Source organism: Callorhinchus milii, unplaced genomic scaffold, assembly GCF_018977255.1.
Source record: "Callorhinchus milii isolate IMCB2004 unplaced genomic scaffold, IMCB_Cmil_1.0 Scaffold1, whole genome shotgun sequence".
Lineage (NCBI taxonomy): Eukaryota > Metazoa > Chordata > Chondrichthyes > Chimaeriformes > Callorhinchidae > Callorhinchus > Callorhinchus milii.
The window spans coordinates 1,355,493-1,378,083 of record NW_024704742.1 but is presented as its reverse complement, the minus strand read 5'-3'; the positions used below and the strand labels follow the sequence as shown (position 1 = coordinate 1,378,083).

General features: G+C 47.6%; 1 protein-coding gene across 1 annotated transcript in view; it reads left to right on the top strand.

Annotated features, from left to right (window-relative positions):
* Window positions 1-217: 217 nt before the first annotated feature.
* fam13a (family with sequence similarity 13 member A) overlaps window positions 218-22,591 on the top strand; it is a 131,708-nt gene continuing 109,334 nt past the window's right edge. Inside the window, exons 1-3 of the mRNA XM_042336444.1 lie at window positions 218-496; window positions 8,281-8,473; window positions 12,991-13,200. Coding sequence (XP_042192378.1) covers window positions 470-496; window positions 8,281-8,473; window positions 12,991-13,200 — 430 coding nt within the window. The 5' untranslated portion in view covers window positions 218-469. The remainder of the gene's footprint in view (window positions 497-8,280; window positions 8,474-12,990; window positions 13,201-22,591) is intronic.

The following is a 22,591-nucleotide window of genomic DNA, read 5'->3' as shown; positions in this document are numbered from 1 at the left end:
TCGCCCTACATCGGGGTCCGTAAACGAGCCTACGTTGCATTCTTCAGGAGCTTTCTCAATACCCCGAGGGGCTGAACGTTACAGTCACCCGCGTGGATTCTTGCAGACAAATTCCCGGTTTTGTGTGCCTGTGTGCGTGTGTGTTATAATAAAAAAAAGTGCTGGTCATGTGATTGCTCCAGGCTGCCAGCAGCGAGCTGTAGATCAGATTTCAGTGTAGGGGCAGGCATCCCAGATGTCTGGCTGCGAATAAAGGCTGCAGCCATTGCACAAGCAGAGGGATCGGGAGGACGGGGGGAAAAAAGTTTTCGAGGGAAGTTTGAGGAAGTCTCCGCGGGTGACCGGTCAGCCCACGCTGGCGCGGGCGACGCCGGTGGTTGAGGCTGGCCCCGGGTGCGGGCGGGGTGGTTTTGTGGCAGACGTCCCTCCGCCCCGTCAGCCGGTTGCTCTCGGATGCCTTTCCTGAACAATGGGAGCGGGAGCCATCACCGTCTGTGTGAGTAACGGGCAGCGAGTGGGGGGACTGTCCCGCGCACCGCACCGCACCGCACGACACCGACCACGACAGCTTCCCGAATAGATGCCGCAGTCTTCTTGTGTTGCCAATGTCTGCTTCCATGCAATCCTGGGGTTATTTTGTATTGTTGTGTGTGTGTGTGTCTGTGTGTGTGTGTCTGTGTGTCTGTGTGTGTGTGTGTGTCTGTGTGTCTGTGTCTGTGGGTGTGTGTGTTTTCTCTCACATTTTGATTCCCCACCAGCTTTGTTTTTCGAATAGCGGTGAAAAACGAACCAGGATCCCACACAGATCAATCAGGACAAACAGAAAGTAAAACTATTCATTGACTCGCAGAGGAAGCGCAGGGAATCCGATCGCTCAAAGCCAGCTCCCCCCACCTCCGCCCCTCCCCCCCCCACCCCCCCCAAAATAATTTGGCTCGACGACAACGACGACAACAGCCACCACCACGAGCGACCTCGACAACAGCAACCAATTGCATTTTGTATAGCGGCCTTTCAACGTCGGGAGGACGTCCCGAGCCGCTGGACAGGGAAGGCTTTAGCGCCCGAGCTGGGGGTTTGGGGTCCAGAGGGCTTGGAGGGCAGAGCGATGACCGAAGGCAGCGTCAAAGAGGAAGGTCTCGAGAGCCGCGAGCGAGCCTTCTGCGCTGCCTTTCCGTGAGTTATCGCTTTAAAATAAGGATTCTGGAGGCTGGACCACAGCAAATAATAACGTTCGCGCCTGTGGGGATTGAGGCCCCGCTGAGGATCGGGGCGCCGGCCGGCCAGTCGCCAGGAAAGCTAACTGTAGAGTCAATCAAACCACACACTGCTGTGCCCTTCACGTTTCTTTAGACTTGACATACATTGCCCTGCCCCCCCCCACCACCCCAACCCCCCCCACCCCCCATCCCCCCCACCCCCCACCTTCACTCCACCCCCATTCATCCACCACTATGGTGTCAGAAGCTGCACGAGATCTCTGGAGGGAGTACAGCCCCTCGGAGCTGCGGCAGCACCACGTTTTGCCGGTGGGTTTGAGCCCTTTTTAGGTGATTGCCATCAAATTTTCAAAAGATCAAATTGAACACATTCTTTTTTTTTAAAACAATAAAAAGGACAAAGCCCTAAAACAAACTGCCCCCCCCTCCCCCCCACTCCCCCCCGAACACCCCCACCCCACACACACACACACTCACCCAACATACACACACTCACCCGACACACACACACACACTCACCCAACATACACACACACTCACCCGACACACACACACACACACACCCAACATACACACACACTCACCCAACATACACACACACTCACCCAACATACACTCACACACTCACCCGACACACACACACACACCCAACACACACACACTCACCCGACACACACACACACACTCACCCAACATACACACACACACTCACCCCACACACACACACTCACCCAACACACACACACACACACTCACCCGCCACACACACACACTCACCCAACATACACACACGCACTCACCCGACACACACACACTCACTCAACACACACACACGCACACTCACCCAACACACACACACACTCACCCGACACACGCACACTCACCCAACACACACACAGACACTCACCCGACACACACACACACTCACCCAACACACACACACACACACACACTCACCCGACACACACACACACTCACCCAACACACACACACACGCTCACCCGACACACACACTCACCCAACACACACACACACACACACTCACCCAACACACACACACACACACGTACGTGTTTGTGCAACTTAGTGAGCAGTGATTGAACAGTGAAGCTCGTCACATTTTCCTGGCTTGTAACTTGGTTGCTGTAGCTTTACCCCGTAAACCCCCTAAATTCACGGGGTTTCACCACAGGACCTCTGTTGACACGGACCCAGTAAAGAGAGACAGCAGCTGGGACTGACTTCTGCCTTAGTCCAGTAAAAGGTGGCAGTCACAATGAAGTGGTCAGTGCCTCACACAGACAGAGTATGAGACACAGACCGCGTACTGACTCACCGCCGATCCTTACATTTGACACAGCGCCTCTCACCTCGTCTTCCAGACGTCTCAAAGCGCTTCTCAGAACATACTGTAAGGTGAATTGACTGCACATTTTGCGGGCGAAACGCGGCGGCCATTGCGCTCAGCAGCGTCCCACGCAACCAGCCGTGGCTTGAAGTGACCAATTTATAATTATTATTGTTTTGGAAGGAATTATTAACCCCCGAAAGAGCGATCCGCCAATCCACTAACAACCGGTAAACAGAGGCGCGTGGAGTAAGGGAACTCTCCCAACATTTCGCCCTTCCCGGGAATCGAACCCAAGTCTCCCTCTCGCGAGGCGAGCGCTCTTAACTAACCACTGAGCTACAGGACTCCGCGGGGCGAAATGCAAATTAAAACTCGCCATCTGCCTACACTCTTCAAGTGGAAGACGTCATTTGAAAACGTGATTTGAGGTTTTTCTGGTATTCCGACCAACAATCCTCCGGAAAAATAATTGGTCATTCACCTCATGGCTGTGCGTGCAAAATGGTTGCTGTGCTACAGAAATGGTCACGACTCATAATGCGAGTCACTTGACATTTCAGCACGATGCAACTCGATAAAATGTCAGTTCTTTCTTTCCTTTCTGACTTGAATATAGAGAGGCCTTTTTTTAAAAAAAAAAAAAATGCGCAGCCAGGTAACGGCGGGGGCCACACTGTCTCTGTACTTCTTTGGGAAGAAAGTTTCTTCAGCTGTTTGGAGGCGTTTAGGAATTTCCTGCATATTTTGTGGGAGAATGGCGGCAGCCAACTGCGCACAGCAGCGGCTCACAAACGGTCGTGGCTTGAGTGACCGATTTATTATTTTTTTTTTTTGGAGGAATTATTACACCCGGTAAAGTGATCCGCCAATCGACTAAAAAAAAATAAAATGGGTGCCTACTTACTGCGAGGTAAACAGAGGGGTGTGGAGTAAGGAAACTTGTGCAATGGTTCTCCCTGCCCGGGAATCGAGCCCAGCCGGGTCTCTCGCTTGCGAGGCGAGTGCTCTAAACACTGAGCTACAGAAGTCCGTCGACGAGTGACCAGACCTCTTTTGGGGGGAGGTAAGCTGGGTCTCTTTGGAGCTGTAGTGGCTCCAAGATGACGTACGCGCCTGTCAACTAAATGTTGGAATCGAGTCAGTCCTCTGCGATTGTCTCGATCGTCTGTTTCCTGAGCCGGGTGACGCAGCAGGACCCGGAGAGGCATATTGGGAACACTCCATTTGATTCCTGTTAATTCTGGAGGCCAAATACCTAGGAGGTAGGATGATGTTTTTAGGTGCTCTGGGACACGACGTAAATGCAAGTTGTTGTTGTTATTGATCCTCCAGTTGGGGCAAATAGCGGGAAGCTTGCCAGACACTGCTCTCAACTACAAGCGATATGGGTTTTAGCGGATTAGACTCCAGCAGTACCCCGGCTGCTCTTTCTGGAGTCCCCAAGCCTTGGGTCTTTGCCAACCTGCGCCGATTACGCTCCAGAATTAGGTAAGCCAGGTGCGTCTTCCGGGAAGAGAGTTTCACACGAGACACAGAAACTTTTCCACGTGTGGGTGGCATACATCCGTGGAACCCACATTCTGTTTTGGATCCTCTTAACCGCGGTGATGGTCGTTCGCCCACAAATATACAGTCAATTCACTTTACAGTGTGTTCTGTGAAGCGCTTTGGGACGTCCTCCCGACGTGAAAAGCGCTATATCAAATGCAAGGATTATTATTATTATTATCCACGTGTGTCAGACTCGCTGGTGACCAAAACTAACTGAATGAGAAAGAGATGTCCAAGGATAGGACTTGGCAGAAGGGTCCAAAGTAAGAATGAATCTCCCTTATTGACATCATTTTGAGATGGCGCCAAGGAGCTTCTAAATCAAGGAGTTTCGAGAGTCATGCTTAAGTTTTAAGAGGCTCTGGTTGAAAGGTACATGTGGTTACAGCATACTGTACATTCACTTGAAGTGTCGATTGCAAGGTAAAGAGTTACCAGTCTCGAAAATTGGCAAGCTTTTTCCTGTTGCACTCATGTTTCCATTGGCACAGTCCGAGGAATGTGACTCACTGATTATATTTGGAGATGACGTGTCCAGACAGACTCCACTGTTGTCTGACTGGGAAGGGTTTTGCGGTCGATCAGTTGCAGTGACGGCCTTTGGAGTGAGTGGCTGCCGAATTGCTGGAATGTCCTCGCATGCTGTATTGATTGCTGTTCCTGAATAATGCAGCAGGAAAATCCCCCGTAACCAGATAACTTTGAACTTTTGAGTTCTCCTCATTTAGGTTGGGAAATAGATCGAGGGGTGTCCCACTCGCTGGGTTGTTTGACTGCGACAGAAAAGCACCGCAGGGTTTCATGAATTAATCCGAGGTAAAGAGATTTAAGTGGAAATAAAAGTATCATAAAAATGATAATAATCCTTGCATTTCATAATGACCCTCATCACGTCTTTGAGACGTCTCAAATCGCTTCAGAGAAAATACAGTCGTGGATTAAATGACCAAATTATTAATATTTTTTTGAGCGATTATTAGCCCCGGCAAAGCAATCCGCCAATCCCTTTAACAGCTGGGTTCCTGTTGGGTAAACAGAGACGTGTGGAGTAAGGAAACTTGCCTAAAGTTTCATCCTTCAGATGCAACATAAAGCCAAGATCCTGTCTGCTTGTTCAGGTGGATGTCGGGTATCCCATGGCACGATTTGAACAGAAAGGAGAGTTTCTCTTGCTGTCCTATCCAACATTTCTCCACATAAAATTGTTCATTTACACCTTGGTTGTTTTGTTGGAGAGTGATGTGTGAAAATTGGCTGCCAAATCATTTGCCTACCAGCGTAGTCACTGTACACTAAGTACTTTGAGATGTTTTGAAAACTTGATTGAGGCATTGTATCAAATGCAAGGATTATTATTATCAAAGCCTCCCCGAATCCTGCCTTCACCTGACCTCCACACGTAAACTTTCCAAAAATGGGCCTCTGAATATATGTTGACTGCACTGGCTTCAGTCCAAGGAATGTCTGATAATATTTGGAGATTGTGTGTCCAATATTTGGAGATTATGTGAAGAGACTTCGCTGTATGCTACTGTGGCCTACACTTCATATCACCAAACTGATGATTTACTTTTCTCGTCTGCTATTCTCACTGTATCTGGTGTTTTAGACTACGTGCTTTGGTGCTTTACACAAGTTTCTCAAAATAAACAAAGGTAATAATTCTTGTTTCCTGTTCCTCCACCCTCCCCAGAAATAGCCCGTAACCCCAAATGGGCTTGAAACAGCAAGGTTTGCAAACAGATTAGCGAACAGCGAATTCTGGATGGAGCTGTCTCGGGCTCTCTGCTCAGATGCTGATCCCGGTTCTGACTTTAATGAGAGCCGGTGTCCTCGCCAGGTCTCAGAGGACCGGCTGGGACACAGCCGGGATTCGCTAGTTGCACATCTTGCAGTTTCTGCCCCTACACTTGGGCATAAAGTGTAGATTTTAAGTGTCAGTTCAATAATGGGTCTCCAGCCTCCCTGTCCTGGTTTTTGAGGTCCTCTGAATCTCTGAGTGAAATTGCTTCCCTGGGTGATGGCTTGTGGATGCCGTTCATTCTCCGATGAATAATTGTTCCAAGATGTTCTTTCAAAACATCTTTGTCCTCCTGCTACGCTCCCAGGGCCCACACGTTGAATGCTCATACGGAGGGAGGAAACTGCAGCTGTGCATTCTAATCCAGCTGACCCACTTTTCACAGAGAGCTTGCAATGCGTTCTGGCTAATCTTGGAGGAGAGAAGGCTGTGCAGAGGGCAAACAAAAACCTGTAAGACGAACAACTAAGGCAGACCGAGCAGCGAAACTCTGGAACACTCCCCCTCAATCCCTCCGCCTTGCCCCATCTCTCCTGTTTTTCAACTCCCGTTTGAAAACCTTCCTTTTCGACAGTGATTACAGCCACCTCCGCGCCCCCCCCCCCTTCCCCCCCCCCCCCTCCCAGCTCAGAGTCAGGCTCCGTCACTGTTAAGCGCTCTGAGACGCTACCCTGCCTGGAGGGCGCTATATGAGTGCAAGTTGTTGTTGTTGTTGTTTGACCTGTTGCTTTTAGCAGCGAAAAATAAGACTTCACTCCAGTAATTGATTACTGATGTCCTTTGGTTTAACGGAGAGCTGATATGTTTTTTTTTTGTTGATATCCTTATATCGAGGATTATTTTTATTGTGATTATCCCAGGAATTCGCCAAGGAGGAAATGGAGCAGCTTAGAATAAGATACGTGACCCAGCGCAGATACTGTGACTCATTCCATCCAGAGATTGAAGTTGTGTATAAAAAAAGAAAAATATAAAACTACAGTTTTGGTAGAGCTGCTGATTTTTTTTTTGGTGGAGGGGGTGTGGGGGGGCGGTTGAGTGGGAGAGGGTTAAGATAAAGTCTAACTTATCTTTTCTTTGAGACGCAGAGAAAGATATCAGCACATCAAGGCGTGTGCTGTGTTGTAGCAACATGTGTTTGCATTGTGAGTTTGGATGATCGTGGTTTACCCACATTAAAAATGTAATGAGAATTAATGAACCCTGTGGGTTAATTGGAAGCTGCTTGTGCGTAGGGTTCAGTACAGCTGAGTCTAAAGATCTGACCAAAATTGAGATATGTCAGTGTATATTAGAATAAGCTATCTAAATTTCAGATTAAGTTCCACCCACAAAATATACAGTCAATTGACTTTACAATATATTTTGTTTAAGCGCTTTGAGATGTCTCGCAGAGCTGATATATGAAATATATATCATGTATATATATGTCAAATATATAAATATCAAATTATATATTGATATATAGCATAATATATATCTATATTGCGCTGTACCAAATGCAAGGATTTTTATCATTATAAATGTAGATTTTCATTGTAAAATCACCAAGGTTTTGAGTTTACTGTCTGGGCTATCACTCCCATTACAGTGCTGATGAGTGCTGTATTGTCAGAGGTTCTGTCCTATGAATCAGACATTAAACCAAAAGGTTCTATGTTCATCTTCAGGTTACAGCTAAAAATCCCAAGGCATAGTTTGAAAAGAATCTTTCCCCGGATAGGTTTGGGCATTCACTTCATGGCTGTTTAAGGGACATTTGCTTCATGCGAATCGGCTTCTGTACCCACTTAAACAAATCCACTTTACAGAACCTTTGTGAAGTGCTTTGAGCAATTGTTGTCAGTGTGGTCAGGTGCTCTTATCAAGTGCAAGGATTATTATTTTTTTTTAATCGAAGTGTACCTGGAACGAAAGCAACATGTCTGGCTGTGATCAGCAAGATGTAGACTGATTCTTACTGTGGATCTCGGATGTCAAATATCTCCCGCCCTCTAAACACAGACTCACAGGATGGAGGTCGGCAAGCTTTACTGTTCATTCGTTTAACTGGTCGTTAAGACAAAAATGCCACATGATTGATCATACGGGAATAAGCACGAGCTCCACCCAGTGCCACTGACAGGTGTAAGTGTTTACTTTCTGTTCCTAATGGCTACAGACTGGGCTCCTTATTTTATGAATGAAGAACCCGTTCAAGTGATCCCGGCACGCTGGGCGGTTGAGGATGCGTTCTCCTTTTCCCACTAATCCCTGGTAATTGCGGGCTCCTCTCCTGCAACAGGTCCGTGTGCATTATTATGGAGCCGCCTGTTGTGACCGTGGTTGATTGCTCCCCTTCCCTGTGCTCTTTCCAGCAAAACAAGGCTGCCGTGAGGCTGAAGGAGGATGTAAAGAGTATTATGGCACAGCCGTTCAACGTGCAGAGAAGTTTCAGTGTCCGGAAGGTGTTTGGCATGTCTCTCCGTGACCTCCAGCAACAAGGCCAGGCGGCAGAGGATGGGATTCCCCGTGTCGTGCTGAACATGGTGGCCTATTTGAACGAATACGGTGAGTACTGTAGTAACCTGGGCGAGCGGGCTAACACTTTTAAGGTTGTTCGCGTATAAACCACTTTCTTGTCTCGCCTGACGATTGCACGGCAATTCTTGACAGTTTTGCTCTGAAGGTCTTTGAGACCTTCCCGTGACATAAGGGCGCTATAAAAATAAGAGGGTTTTTTTTTCTTTCTGGGACATGCTTGCCTTTTCTTTTGTCACATTTTGTTTGCGGCCTTCTCTTGCTCCGTAAAGCAAAGCAGAAGGGAGAACGGCAATCCCAGCAACATTCCTGGACACATGGCAAATCCTGAATAATAATAATAATAATCCTCGTATTTGACACAGCGCCTTATCACGTCTTCGAGACGTCTCAAATCGCCTTCGCAGAATATATACTGTAAAGTGAATTGACTGTATATTTGTGGGTGCGACACTGCAGCCAATTGAGCACAGCAGCGTCTCCACAAACAGTCGTGGATTGAAGTGATCTTGTTTATTGTTTTTTTTTCTTGAGGGATTATTATCAGGCGTGTGCGTGGGAGTAAGGCAACTCGCCCAAATGTTTCGCCCTGACCTGCCGGGAATCGAACCCAGGTCTCTCGCTTGCGAGGCGAGAGCTCTAACCGCTGAGCTACAGGACTCCACGAATAAGAACAGACGTGTGAATTTATAGTGTGCAGGTGGGATTCGCATCATTGCTCCTCAACAGCTCAACAACATGAACAACGACTTGCATTTATATAGCACCCTTTACGCTGCGTATCACCTCGGCACGATTGACAGTGTACGTCCGGGCTCGCTGCCGAGCCGGGGAGAAAGGGAAGGTGACTGTAGGCACTGTCGAAGGGGAAGACCTTCAGCTGTGATCTGCAATCTAAAGTAATGTCGGGCGCAGAGCTACGTTTCAAGCTCCTTAGCCACACTGAGGTTATACAGCGGGAAGGAAAATGTTGATATTATAATAATAACCAATAGTAATCTTTGCGCTGGTCAAGTCGTCGAGATGTCTCAAAGCGCTTCACGGAATGTATTAGAAAGTGAACTGAGAGGGTATTTTGTGGGCACAGCGCAGGAAGCTAACCGTAGGCCACTCGTCTTCTGAGTGCACCAGCGCTTTAATGAAGCGCGTTATAACAGGTTCACCACTCAGCCGCTGAGAGCGAGAGAGAGAGCGAGAGAGAGAGAGAAAACCTCACCTGGGAGTTGTTCGCAGGACAGACGTTTCCGGTGTTTTTCCGGTGTTTTCCCCTAGTTCTCTCTCTCCTCGTTTCTCACCCTTTCTCTCACCATTTCTCTCTCCGTCTCTCATTCCCTTCTGGATTTTCACTCTCCTCTCCTCAATGTGTTCCAATTTGAGCATGTCAATGCGCATCAGAGTTTAGCAGTCTTCTCTGTGGGAGTATTGCCGAATGTGTGATTGACACGTCCCTGTGGCAACTCATGTTGGGATTGGACCAGGCTATTCGAGAACAGTAAAGTCGTAGATGTGGAAGGTCATAGATGTGGATTGAGTTAGCAGATTTTACTGAGGTCTGCACTTGGAGAGTTACAATTGAGAACATGTCATCGGCCTGGCTTGGTTTGGATGCAGCCTCCTCTGGTTTAGAAGGCTGTGGGTTCAAACCCCACACCGTGGCTCTGTGCTTCTAGTCCAGGCTGGAGGAATGTTGTACTGTTGGAGGTGCCGCCTTTGCGATGAAGTCAGGCTACCGCCCGCACCTACCCAGGTGGACAGTAAAGATCCCCAATGCAAGGATTTTTCTTCCATGGCACAGTTTGCAAAGAGAAGCCACGCACTATTTGCTCCGGATAAAATCGATCATTCGCTTCCTGACACTGCTCTGCGCAAAGACGGCTGCTGCTCTTGCCAACAGTTACTCAGTGACTTCACTCTTGCAGCGATTTCCGGTGAAGCACACTTCAACATTGCAGGGGCTACGTTAAAGGTGAAGGTTTTTTTTTAATTGTGCGCGTGTATATATATATATATGTAAAAAAAGAGAAAACATTTGAGAAACGTTGCATTTTAAATAAGCAAGGCACTGCCCTCCAATGGACGTAAGCTGCATGTACACCAAAACTTTTTTGAAATGGGTCAAACTTGAACTTCCTGAACTACGTAAGTGTCACCTACCCGAGAACATCAGCGTTCAGTTGAGCGATGACTTCAACTGACAACTTGAGTTATCTTACAGCCGAAATGTTCCAAGGTAATTCAGGGACTTTGGTCTGCCTGTGGATTTTGCATTTTTTAATTCAACATTGTATGTAGAGACGTAGCGCAAGAATAACAACAATAGTCCTTGCAGTTGGTATTAGCGCCTTACCACATCTTCGAGACGATTCAAAGCACTTCGCAAATGATACTACGAAGTGAATTCACTGTATATTTTGTGGGCGAAACGCGGAAGCCAATTGCGCACAGCAGTGTCCCCACAAGCAGTCGTGGATTGAGTGACCAATTTTTCTTTCGAGGAATTATTACCCCGGTAAAGCGATCCGCCAATTCGACGAGCAACCGGGTTCCTACTTACTGCTGGTAAACAGAGGCGCGTGGAGTAAGGAAACTGTCCAATGTTTCGCCCCTTGCCTGGGAATCGAACCCAGATCTCTCGCTTGTGAGGCGAGTGTCCTAACCACTGAGCTCCAGGACCCCATTACATTACTTAATGAAAGTAATGCAGTGCAATCACAAGATTGGTTTGGGTGAAGAAGGTCCTTTGGTCCATCCAATCTCATCTGTTCAGAACACCCACCCTATCCGCCTTCTATCACCGTATCAAGCTGCTTTTTAAATGAGTCCAGTGTCCTGACCTCTACCACCTTTCCTGGCAACCTGTTCCAGTCACCAAACTTGATGTCATCTGCAAATTTTTCCACTGGGTCTGTAAATCCAGGTCAATAATTATGTGTAGTAAACTGAATCTCAGCGTCACTTAGGTTAAAGTCCTGGAGCTGAAACAATATTTGCTGGGATGTTGGAAAGTAGGATATTAGTCATTTAATGTTTACTATCTCTTGTTCATTCTCTTTTTCAATCCCCTTTGAATCCCTTAGGGTTTCAACGCTTTCCCTGATTACTCTCGTATTGTTGCAGTATTGAAAGAATTTTTTGAGGCGACGTTTTTACATTTGCTGCTGGGTTCCTTTCCAGTTCTCTCTTGGTTCCCTAATGTTTGTTTGACTTCTTTCTGTAGGGTCTTGTGTTCAGCTCACCCAATGGTCAATTCCTCCTTTCTCTGTGTACAAGCTTTATAAAACTGCCGCACTTGGGTATATACTTGACCTGCGTACACTGCGCAATGTTCTTTAGGGATATCCGTTAATCCTCAAGCGATTTGTCATTGAGTAATGCCTCCCAGTCTATGTCCCTTAGCCCATACACCCTGAGGTTTGCCCACCTAAAGTTGCACACGAGATTGGTTGCTTGCTTGTGTTTCCCAAGTCAAATTGAATGTTATCGGTCACCGTCCCTAGTGCAGGGGTTTCCAAACATTCTGGGATCAAGGACCCCCCAAGACATTATGCATCCTGACTGAAACCCCCCTGAGGTGTCCTAAGGGGCAGCGAGGCATAGCTGCTAGTAGATTGGCGCCGTTCCACAGGCACTCCCTGAAACCCAACAAAGTGCTTGGAGCCCAATTCCTCATCGGACCAACTGGGTAATGCGAGTTACAGTGACCCTGCCTTTGGGCTGAGAGGATTTTGAGGTAAATCAGAGCTCAGCCGGTTCTGCCTTTTCTTTGGATGTACTCACCGGAGGTTTATCCAAAGGACCAGCTCGAAAGTTCAGTGCGTAATAGAGCATAATACAAAGGATTGTGTTAAAAGCTAACGACGACTGCTTTAAATAAGCAGCAACCCAGAGTACGTTTGAGATTGAGAGGGTAAGTGATCTCCCCTGCACGATCTTTCTGTAGCCATATCAAGACAGACCAGAAAAATTATGGTGCCCAAAGCGTTCAAAGAAAACACTTAAGCGGCTCTTCTTCATCTTGGTGAGGATGGACTTTTGTGGCCAACCCAGTTAATAGTGCAGTTGTGCAAAAGAACAAACTATGTTGAAACTGGGATGTCCCAATGCATCGGGGAAGATTCCTAAAAAGATTTCATAATAATATTCCTCGCATTTGACATAGTACCTTTCATGTCCAGCGGACGGTCTCAAAGCTCTTCAAAGGAGGGCAGTGACTGGGTGTTTTGTAGGCGAATGTGTGAAAGAGAAAACTCGTGTGAGAGAAAGGCACAGCAGAGAGGCGCGGGAGAGGGGTGAAGGTTCACATGGAGTATAAACATGGGCACAGGCCGGTTGGGTCGAATGGCCCGTTTCCGTCTTGTAATTCTACGCTAGAAAGAAACGTGTCCAGGTGCAGGAAGGGGTTTCGCGTGATTTATTTGTAGTGCATAATAACTATAAGACATAACAGCAACGACAACAAAATTCCATTTATAGAGCGCCTTTCACGTCGGGAGGACGTCCCAAACCCCTTTAACTTTGTTACTGTCGTTGCTTTTTCTTCCCTGCAGGCCTGCAGCAGGAAGGAATTTTCCGGGTAAATGGAAACGTGAAGGCGGTGGAGCGGCTGCGTCTGAAGTACGACAAGGGAGAGAAGCTGGATCTCGCGGAGGAGGGAGACATCTGCTCAGTTGCCAGTCTTCTCAAGCTCTTCCTTCGAGAACTGCCGGATGCGGTAATCCCCTCCAAACTGCATCTGCGCTTCATGCAGTTCCAGTACGGTAGGTGGATTGAGGCGCTCTGAGACGCTATCCTGCGTGGAGGAGGCTATTGTATAAGTATATATTATGTGTGATGCAAGTGCAAGTTGTCGTCGTTGTTGGATTGATCGGAGAAAGGTGCAGCGGAAGACAGCTGTGAAATGCTTTACCAGCGTTTTGGGTTTTGTTATTTCTGTTCGCTCTCACATGCTGGAAAGGGAGAGAAAAATCAAGCGCTTGAACTCAGGAAATGGCACGCGAGAGGGATTTGGGAGGAATTAATGGATGTCTGAATCCATCGGCGTAGCAGTGCACACGCAACAAGTGGGGAGAGTGGACAGGATCTGAAGTGCATAGCTGAAGGGTTAGAGCAGATGTCACAGCGGTCGGCACTGATGTTGCACAGAGCCTTGCTCCAACCCCAGTGGAATATTGCATACAGTTCTGGTCATCATACTGGAGTGCTAATGGAAGAACGACTAGAGCGACATCTCGAACGAGGCATCTGAGCTATGTTGGAGAGGCTACAGGAGCTGGAAGTGTTCACGATAAAGTCGAAAGGCTCAGGAGCTTTCTTATCGAATTAACTGAGATCCTAGAAGCTGCGAATGAAACGAATCCTCGTATTTTTAACGTGATGGGGAAAAAACATATGATAAAAAAATGAAATATAATACAATGATGCATTCATATAAAATTCGAAATTAATAACAGTAATAATAAACCTTCCATTTGTTATAGCGCTTTATTGTGCTGTCAACACTTCTCAAATTGCTTCACAGCGTTTTACTCTGAACTACAGTGTCTCTAAATGCAATTCACAGTAACTATACAAATGTCATTTTGTATTGCGTTGTTAATGTAGGCGAAGAGGGCAGACAATTTGTGCGCACAGCAATGTCCCACCAACGGCCATCGATCAATTTTATTTGGGGGATTGTCGGTGAGGACACTGGGAGAAACTCCCTTCTCTTTTCCAATAGAGCCGTGGGATATTTAACGTTCACCTGATCAGGCAGATAGGACTTCAGTTTAATGTCTTATCTGAAAGACGTCGTGCCCACCAATGCGACACTCCCCCCAACGCTGCATTGAAGTGTCAGCCGTGAATGTAAAAACTCAAAGTCCCGACGTGGGGCTTGAACCCACAGCTTTCTGGTTGAGAGTGCAAGAGGACACAGACCGAAGTTCAGTGGTGGGATTATTTTACACTGTGGGAAACACAGGGGAACCCCGTTACAATGTGGTCGTTGGTTGGAATCCCCAGATTCCCACCTGTGATTAAATGAGGAAGCAAAGCAGCTGCATCTTGGTCTGTGCGGTCACCAGTGACGTTGTTACAGGATTGCTGTGCTTCGATGCCATAAGATGCTATTACCTATCTTTATAAGAGAGGCACTGTGCTATATTGAAGGGCACTATGAGAGGCACAATCGGCACAGGGAAAGGGGCCTGGGGGTGGGAGGGTGTGGGTGTTTTTTTATAAGTAAATTGAAGAGGGCATTTTTTTTTTTACTTTGGGCCTGACAGATCGCTTAGTCCTGTTTTGCAATCCTGTGCTATCATTTCTATGAATCGTACTTGCAAAAATGAAGAAAAAATGCTCGTTCCCCTCGGAATTCCTGCTAGCTTGTGTTTTTTTTTCCATCCTGCCTGTGAATAATTCAAAACGTGCATTTTTACAGGGCCTGTAATGCATCAAACCCGGGCCCAGTTACTGTCGAGTTACTGTGGGAACTTGATTTTTTGTGGGTAAAGGTTGGTGAGTAAATCTGTGAATGGGGAGGGAATGATTGCGACACAAGCTCGATCTCCCATCAGAAGTCCTGTCACCGGAGGCAGAGGATCAATTCAGTTCTGTGAATTGAGTTGACCTTCTGGAAGAGAATGAGGAGAGCCAGAACGAGTGATGATAATACTCCACACGTCGATTTGACAAGAGTTTCCTGGAAAGCAGGAAGGCGGTGTGACACTCACACTTTCTTTCCAGCACCAAACAAGTCTACGATAGTTTAGGAGGGATATTTACCCCCGGAAAGCCATCCACCAATTGACAAACAACTGGGTTCCTACTTACTGTTAGGTAAACAGAGGCGTGTGGAGTAAGGAAACTTGGCTAAGGTTTTGTCCGGCCTGGGACTGGAACCCAGGTCCTCTCGTTTGTGAGGCGAGAGCTCTAACCACTACACTACAGGGCTCGTGGTTGTTGGCGGAACTCCTGTTTTTTTTTACAAAAAGGAGGAAATGGATAAAGCCATCGCAATAATCGGCGACAAAACACAAAATACTGCAGAAGCTGGAATCTGAAACCAAAACAGAGGGAGCGCTGGGAAAACACAGCAGGTCAGGCAGCATCTACGGAGAAAGGAAAGTGAATTAACGTTTCGGGTCCACGACCCATCGTCAGAAGCGGTTCATCCAGGAACAGCGAATGGGGAGCCAGACCCCCCCCCCGCCCCCTTTTTGCGTTATCAATGAACCAGGTCGATAGTCCAGCGTGATATAGTAGCGGCGTTGCATTCTGTACGCCTGATAGGGTGGGAGTCAAATGATCAGTTACTCTGTTCAAATGCACAGCAGTTGCAGCAGCTAATAAGAAGGCACAGCGGCTTGAAACAGAATTGAGCCACTGCGCTGCTCAGCAGTTGGGAGTTTAGGATTGTTTCCTGCCACCCCCCACCCCGCCCGGCCCCAGACCAGCAACCTGCTGCTTGTACTACTCCTGACTGCAGCCTCGACGTTCATGGCCGCATTTCACAGGCAGTGGAGAAGTCCTGACCACAGCACCTCTGGTGGCTGCAGTATAAATGTGACCGTTCGTATTTATTCCGACCTCGAGGTTAGCTCGCCCAGCGCCTCACCCGCCTGTGTTCCAGACGGCGATGTGATTCCTCCACCGCTGGCCTGTGCAGTTCCTGCCCCGCAGCTCGGGGGGAAAAAGGGGGTCCAAAAAATAAGCCAGGACCGGAGCCTGCGCGACTTGTGACTTGTGGAATCGCTGCATTATCTTATCCTTCTTTCTCGCGAAATCCAACCGCGCAGTAAACGAGAGAGAATTCCACGGGAACCGTCTGCTCTTGTCGAAGCCACTCTGCAGTGTGATGAGCAGTGATCCTGCAGCGAGAGCCATGGACAGTTGGAGGAAGGGTAGGGGAGGTGGTGGGGGAGGGGGGTGCGGGATTGCTGTAGGGCGTATGTTTGTGGAAACCCACCCCGAGTGCGGCTGACGGTGATCCCTTCACTTTGGTTTCCTAATGAGCGCTGCCTGTTGTGGCAAATGCTGAACACTATTTAATGGGTGAAGAAATACCGCCTTTGTTTCCTTGATGTTCGGCCAGAATTAATCAGCGCTCGCCCTGGTGAGAAAGTTCAAATAGAATGCGGTTTTGCACCACGGCCACTAACCCTCCACGGGTTGAAACAGGTATCTCGCACCCCGTAGGTCGGGGCTAATTTCACGAGAGGAACGATTTATAATAGCTTTTTATTTAATGAATTCATTAATGGATCCTGTTACTCAGGCAGCCTGACAGCATACAGGGGAACCTCATTTTAGCGCCCTTCAAGTTCGACTATTGGTGCTGACTATTACTAGGCGAGCACTGTTCTGGCTCTACAGGAGTGCTCACTGCTTTCCGGCCCCATAGATTGGCTAACTGCTGATGTCAAGGCTGTCTAGAGGTACTCACTGGCAATAGCAGTTCTCTGTGGAACACACCAGTCTACGGCAATAATAAAATGATCAAGCAAGGATAGGAAAACACAAGCATTCTACAGACGGAAGAGAGGGGGAAGCTGAAAGAGAGGGGGAAGCTGAAAGAGATCTCAGGGTGCCTGTTGGCTTATTGCTCACTATACCAAAACAGCGTGAGGCAGCAATACACAAGGCAAACAGGATGCTGGGCTATATCGCTAAGTCAGTTGAGTTTACATCCTCCAGACGTCATATTTTGGCTAAATTGGGCTCTGTCAAACCAGAAAGAGAGAGAGAGAGAGAGGTTGGGGGGAGTGATTGAATGTGTGTGAGAGAAAAAGAGAGAGAAGGAGAGAGAGAAAGAGAGAGAGACTGTGTATTCCAGAAGGTATTAGGTAGGGGTTGGCAAGAGCCAAGGCTTGGGGACCCAGAGTGTGGAGTCCAGGCAGCTAAAACAGCATAGCTTGCGATTGATATCACTGTCTGGCAAGCTTTCTGGTTGCTTGTCCAGCCAGGACCACTCTACTCATCAGTTAACTGTAGAGTTAGTCATATGGAGGTGCTCACAATCAGTACGCTATCAAGACGTGCAACTTATTAATATTACGTTATGTACCAATCCCAAGTACACTGTGTGCGTAAGTGAGAACGTAAGTGACAATATTTAGATTTCTCTGGACACATCGGAAGTGGGCGTATCAGTGTGTGAGGGTGCCAGTAGGATCATATAACAGTGCGCCATGAGGGTGTTTTTGCCACGTGAGTTAGAAATTCAGTCATGCGTTTGTCAGAGAGATTGCGTTCAGTGTGTTGTAGTTATTCGGGTCCTCCCTCCTCTTATGTTTATCTTGCGAAACGTACCCATGGTATGGTACGGTATGCACAGGAGGACAAGCGATGAGGGAATGTGAATTACTCACCAAAGGCGCGGCAGTCAATTTTTAAATCAAGTTACATCTGCACGTAGGAGCTTGCAAAACACTCGTCAAAAACAATCACAACACTTGACAGTAATTGTTCCTGAAGCTCTTGGAAACAATTTGACACGATAAAATTGCACAATTTTCTTTAGGTTTTACTTTTCTTACATTCCTTCCCTCTGGTCTCAGGGGTGGATGAAGAAAGAGTGCTCTGCTTATTCAAGCGCTATTGCTTGTGTGTGTGTGTGTGTGTTCTTGTTAGAGAGAATCTGCATCAAACTAATCAAAATGAATACAAGGCGTACAGTCTGGCTTAGAAAATGTCATAAAAGAAAAACAAACCAATAAGATCGAGCGTGTTTCAGCACGGTAGCGTCTCGGAGCACTTAAAAGGCAACACGGTTATAATGTCCCCTGATTGAGCGCGGGTTCACTTGGAGCTCAGGTCCACATTGGACCCAATAAAACATGGCCGATTCGCGGACCACAGCTGATGCCATTTCCATTCTACAATTTATACCCGATAAGTGTCGCTGAATCCCCTTTCTGCATTTGGTGCAGAAACGACCAGTAATGTCACTTCCCACACGATGTGTGTGCGTTCTTTCTATAAAATGTTAGCGACCATTTCACGAAGGAAGTGCTGGCGGTTACACTTTTTTGGACACGGCACGTAGGAACAGGTAACAACCGTGAGTGCACTCACGACCTAGAAGTTGGTACTTAATTTTTTTTTTGCAATTCAGTTATAAACGCAGCCTCTTAAGATATTGGATCCAGTTAACTGAGTGAAAACAGGTTTTCCCTGTGAATTGAGGTGGAATTTACTGGCAAACTCGGTTCGTGCAGCATGCTGTAACACTATAGAAGATTTGCTGCATTCAATTCCAATACTGATAACTTCAATTACACTCTGGCCAAGATAGCACAAACTGCCGGGCCAGCAGCGTTGCTTGGATTTTAAGAAAAACACATTGAAGGCTAAAATTGTACATTCGGAACTCGTCCACGTGCCAAAACAACCCGGGGGGGGAAAAAGATCCGACCCACACATTTTTTCCCACGATCAAGACATTATTTTTGCAGAGCGGCCGACATCTGGAGGTAAAATTGTTAATGTGCGGGGCAACATTTTTGGCTTTGAATGCTCTGATGCACCTCGTGACGAGTGGGCTATTTTCAATGCTATACAGCCAGCTGCCAGGGTCCAAACGTTCAGCGGGTCTGTACTTGCCCACGTACGTAAAGGGCTAATTTGTCCTTTCCCACATCTGTTACATTTGGACAACTTTGAGAATGAGTTACGAAATTCTTTGCCATCGCCATTTCTTTCTCTTGGGTGTCGCTTACTTTTCCAACCTGTAGAAGAAAAGGTCCCGCGCGAATTGCTCCAGAGTCATGTTGCTGCGATTCCCTCCCCACCCCCACAAAAACATAATCGAAATGCTGTGCGTGATATTGGCTGAAGGGTAGCTCAATGCAATTGAGGAACACTCTTAAATTAAAATAGGATTGTGTGTCCGGGCGTAATGACTTTAAACGCCACTGTGCTGAAATCTGCCCTGTGGGTTTTGATTTACTTGACGACGTAACTCAAACTGGAGACATGCAGCTGAATCAACAAGCGCGGATATGCCAAGTCCTGAGGGCCAAGAGCGGACATGGGAGAGATCTAAAAGATACCGAGGCCTGCACCAGTGGGTGTTGAAATATGTAATGGACAACAAAGGTATTGCAGTGATGCAGGCTATTTGTCATTGAAAGGTTGCAGTGTATACCACCGATTTAGAAGTGCCGAGCTCTTGCTCTTGCTCCAGTACGCAGCAGATACTCCAGTTCAAAATGCAGTCAGTAAAGTTTTGCTGCTGCGACTGTGTGTACATGTCGATGCAGGTTGACGGAGGAACACGTTTTACTGCTTGCGCAACATTTAAGTAGTGCAGTAATAGGCTTCCTATACGTAATGTTGTTTGCAGAATACAGAAACGTGTCCGGAAAGCAAAATGTTGTTAATGCAAAACCCACTCTATTTTGCAGATGGGTCACTGTTTTCCCACAAGTGTTCTGCCCTCTCCTCGTGACGCTGTTCCATTAGGTGCCAGTTGCCTTCTGGTGCTGTTCCAGAGTGGCATTTCTTCACGTGTGAGCAAAATTGAAAGTCGTGGGAGAGCATCCCAGGCAGGCCCCATCCTGCCCTCAATTCATTGTGCACTTTCCTGCACAGGTCACCACAAAATGCTGAGGTTCGCCCACAAAATACACAGTCACTCCACTTTACAGTATATTCTGTCAATTTTAATAATAATAATAATCCTTGCATTTGATATAGCGCTTTTCACGTCGGGAGGACGTCCCAAAGCGCTTCACAGATCACACTGTAAAGTGAACTGACTGTGTATTTGTGGGCGAACGCGGCGGCCAATTGCGCACAGCAATGTCCCACAAACAGTCGTAGATTGAAAATGACCAATTTGTTATTGCTTTGTTTTGGAGGGATTATTATTAGGCTCTGTGTGGAGTAAGGAAACTTGCCCGAGGTTTCGCCCTCTGCCTGGAATGGAACTCAGGTCTCTCACTTGCAAAGCGAGTGCTCCAACCACTGAGCTACAGGACTCCACAATAAAGCGCTTTGAGACGTCTCAACGACGAGATAAGGCACTATATCAAATTCAAGGATTATTATTATTATTACACGGCAACCGCAACAGACTAGGCTTCTAGTTATTTTTCTCTCCCCTTCCTCTCCTCCTTGTTCTACCCAACCCCAGCCCAGGACGCTGAGACATATAATGTTTTGGAGGTCAGCCAGATGTCTAAAACAACATGGAAACCTATCCCTAAGCTTAAGAGTATCCAAACCATACAGAGAGTTCCACGGATCTCACCTGCACGTGGAAATGCTTGTGTTTCAGAATGGAAGGCGCACTCTCTCCATAAAAGGCACGCATTCTGATGACCTAATTCTGAGAGTCTTAGGCACAGCTTGGCAAGAGCCAAGGCTTGGAGGTCAGAGCGTGTGCGTTCGGGTACTGCTGGAGTTTAAGCAGCTAAAACCACATAGATTGCCATTGAATGCACAGGCTGACAAAATTGCCACGGCTTATCAGGGTAGGACTACCCTACTGACAACAAAAACAACAACAACATGCATTTATATAGCGACCCTTACACAGGGTAGTATCTCAGAGCCGTAGGGCTTTGGCTTGCCAGGATAACAAGAGCTGAGGAAGTGGCACCAGCAGTGGTCATTGTCTACAACAAATTATATTTATATAGTACCTCTCACATCAGGAGGACGTCGCAAGGCACTGGACAATGAGGGGTTTGTGCCCCAGCTGTGGAGTGGAGGGCAAGTGGGAGTGGAAGAGGGAAGATGACCAAAGGCACAGTTGCAAAAGGAAAGTCTCAAGACAAGCCTTGAAGGAGGGAAGGGTGGAGGCGATGTGGAGGAGCTCCGGGATAGAGTTCCAGAGCGTGGGGGTAGGAAGGCTGAAGGCCCGACTACAGATAGTGGAGCAGGCAGGGTGGGGGAACGTGGAGCAAGCAGTAACCTGCAGAGCGGAGGAAACGACCAGGTTGGTGAAGTTTAATAGGCTGCAGACACAGGGAGGAGCAGGACTGCGAAGGGCTTTAAAGGTGAGGACAAAGATGTTGAACTCGATCCTCTGGGGAATGGGGAGCCAGTGAAGCCGGGCGAGGATGGTGGTAGTAGACTCGTGAAGCTTCGTGCGGGAGAGGACATGAGCTGCAGAGTTCTAAATAATCTGCAGCTCGTGGAGGGAAAAGTTGGGAAGTCTGGCGAGCCGGGAGTTAGCGTAGTCGAGCCCAGACGCAATGGAAGTGTGGATGGGGGTTTCAGCAGCCTGAGGGGAGGCAGGAGGGGGCAATGTTGCAGAGGTGGGGGAAGGTGCAACAGGTAATGGCATGGATATGGGGTTTAAAACCATTCATGGTCGAATAAGACACCAGGTGCCGTACTGGCTCGGTGAAGTGGAGTGTGCATCCATGGATGGTGATGCTGTCAGCACCTGAGGTGTGGTGACGTCACAGGAACCAAACAGGAGAGCCTAGTTCTTGTCGATATTCAACTGTAGGCTCTCATCCGAATTTGATGTCTGACAGCAGGACAGCAGTAATCCTGGAGTTGAGTGGCAGAGAGTTAGAGTTGAGTGTCAAGCGTACATGTGGAAGTTAACCCCGTGCCTGTGGATGATATCCCCCGAGCGGGAGCACGTAAATATTAGAAAGGAGAGGACAGAGGACGGAGCCCCGGGGTGTGAGGGCGAGAGGAGAAGCCATTGATGGAAAAGGTAAGAACGACGGGAAAGGTAAGAACAGAACTAGGCAAGGACAGACCTGAGAGGTAGAGCTGAGAGGGGAGGCGGTGGAGAAGAATAGAGTGATCAAAGACAGGGGAGAGATCAAGAAGGATGAGCAGACAGAGAGAGCACCGGTCATAATTAGACGCAATGTCACTTGTAACTTTGGCTAAGGCTGTCTGTACTATCGTCAGGGTGAAACCAGATTGGAGTGAGTGATGTCGACGGCAGCCTTTTGTTTACAGCAAAAACAGCTAACCCTAGCCCCGGGATTCATGTCCATTGGCTTCTTTGGGCCGGAAAAGTGAATGAGTTTGTTACCCCTGGACGAGAAAGACCTCGAGGGGAGAACTGCTCTTATGTTCTCCCTGGGTTGTACACTGCACTAACTCTTAGCACCACACTGTACTAGCGTTAATTAAATGCTTCATTTATTCCAAATACAGTACAATAGTGAATATTTCCGGATCATTGACTGC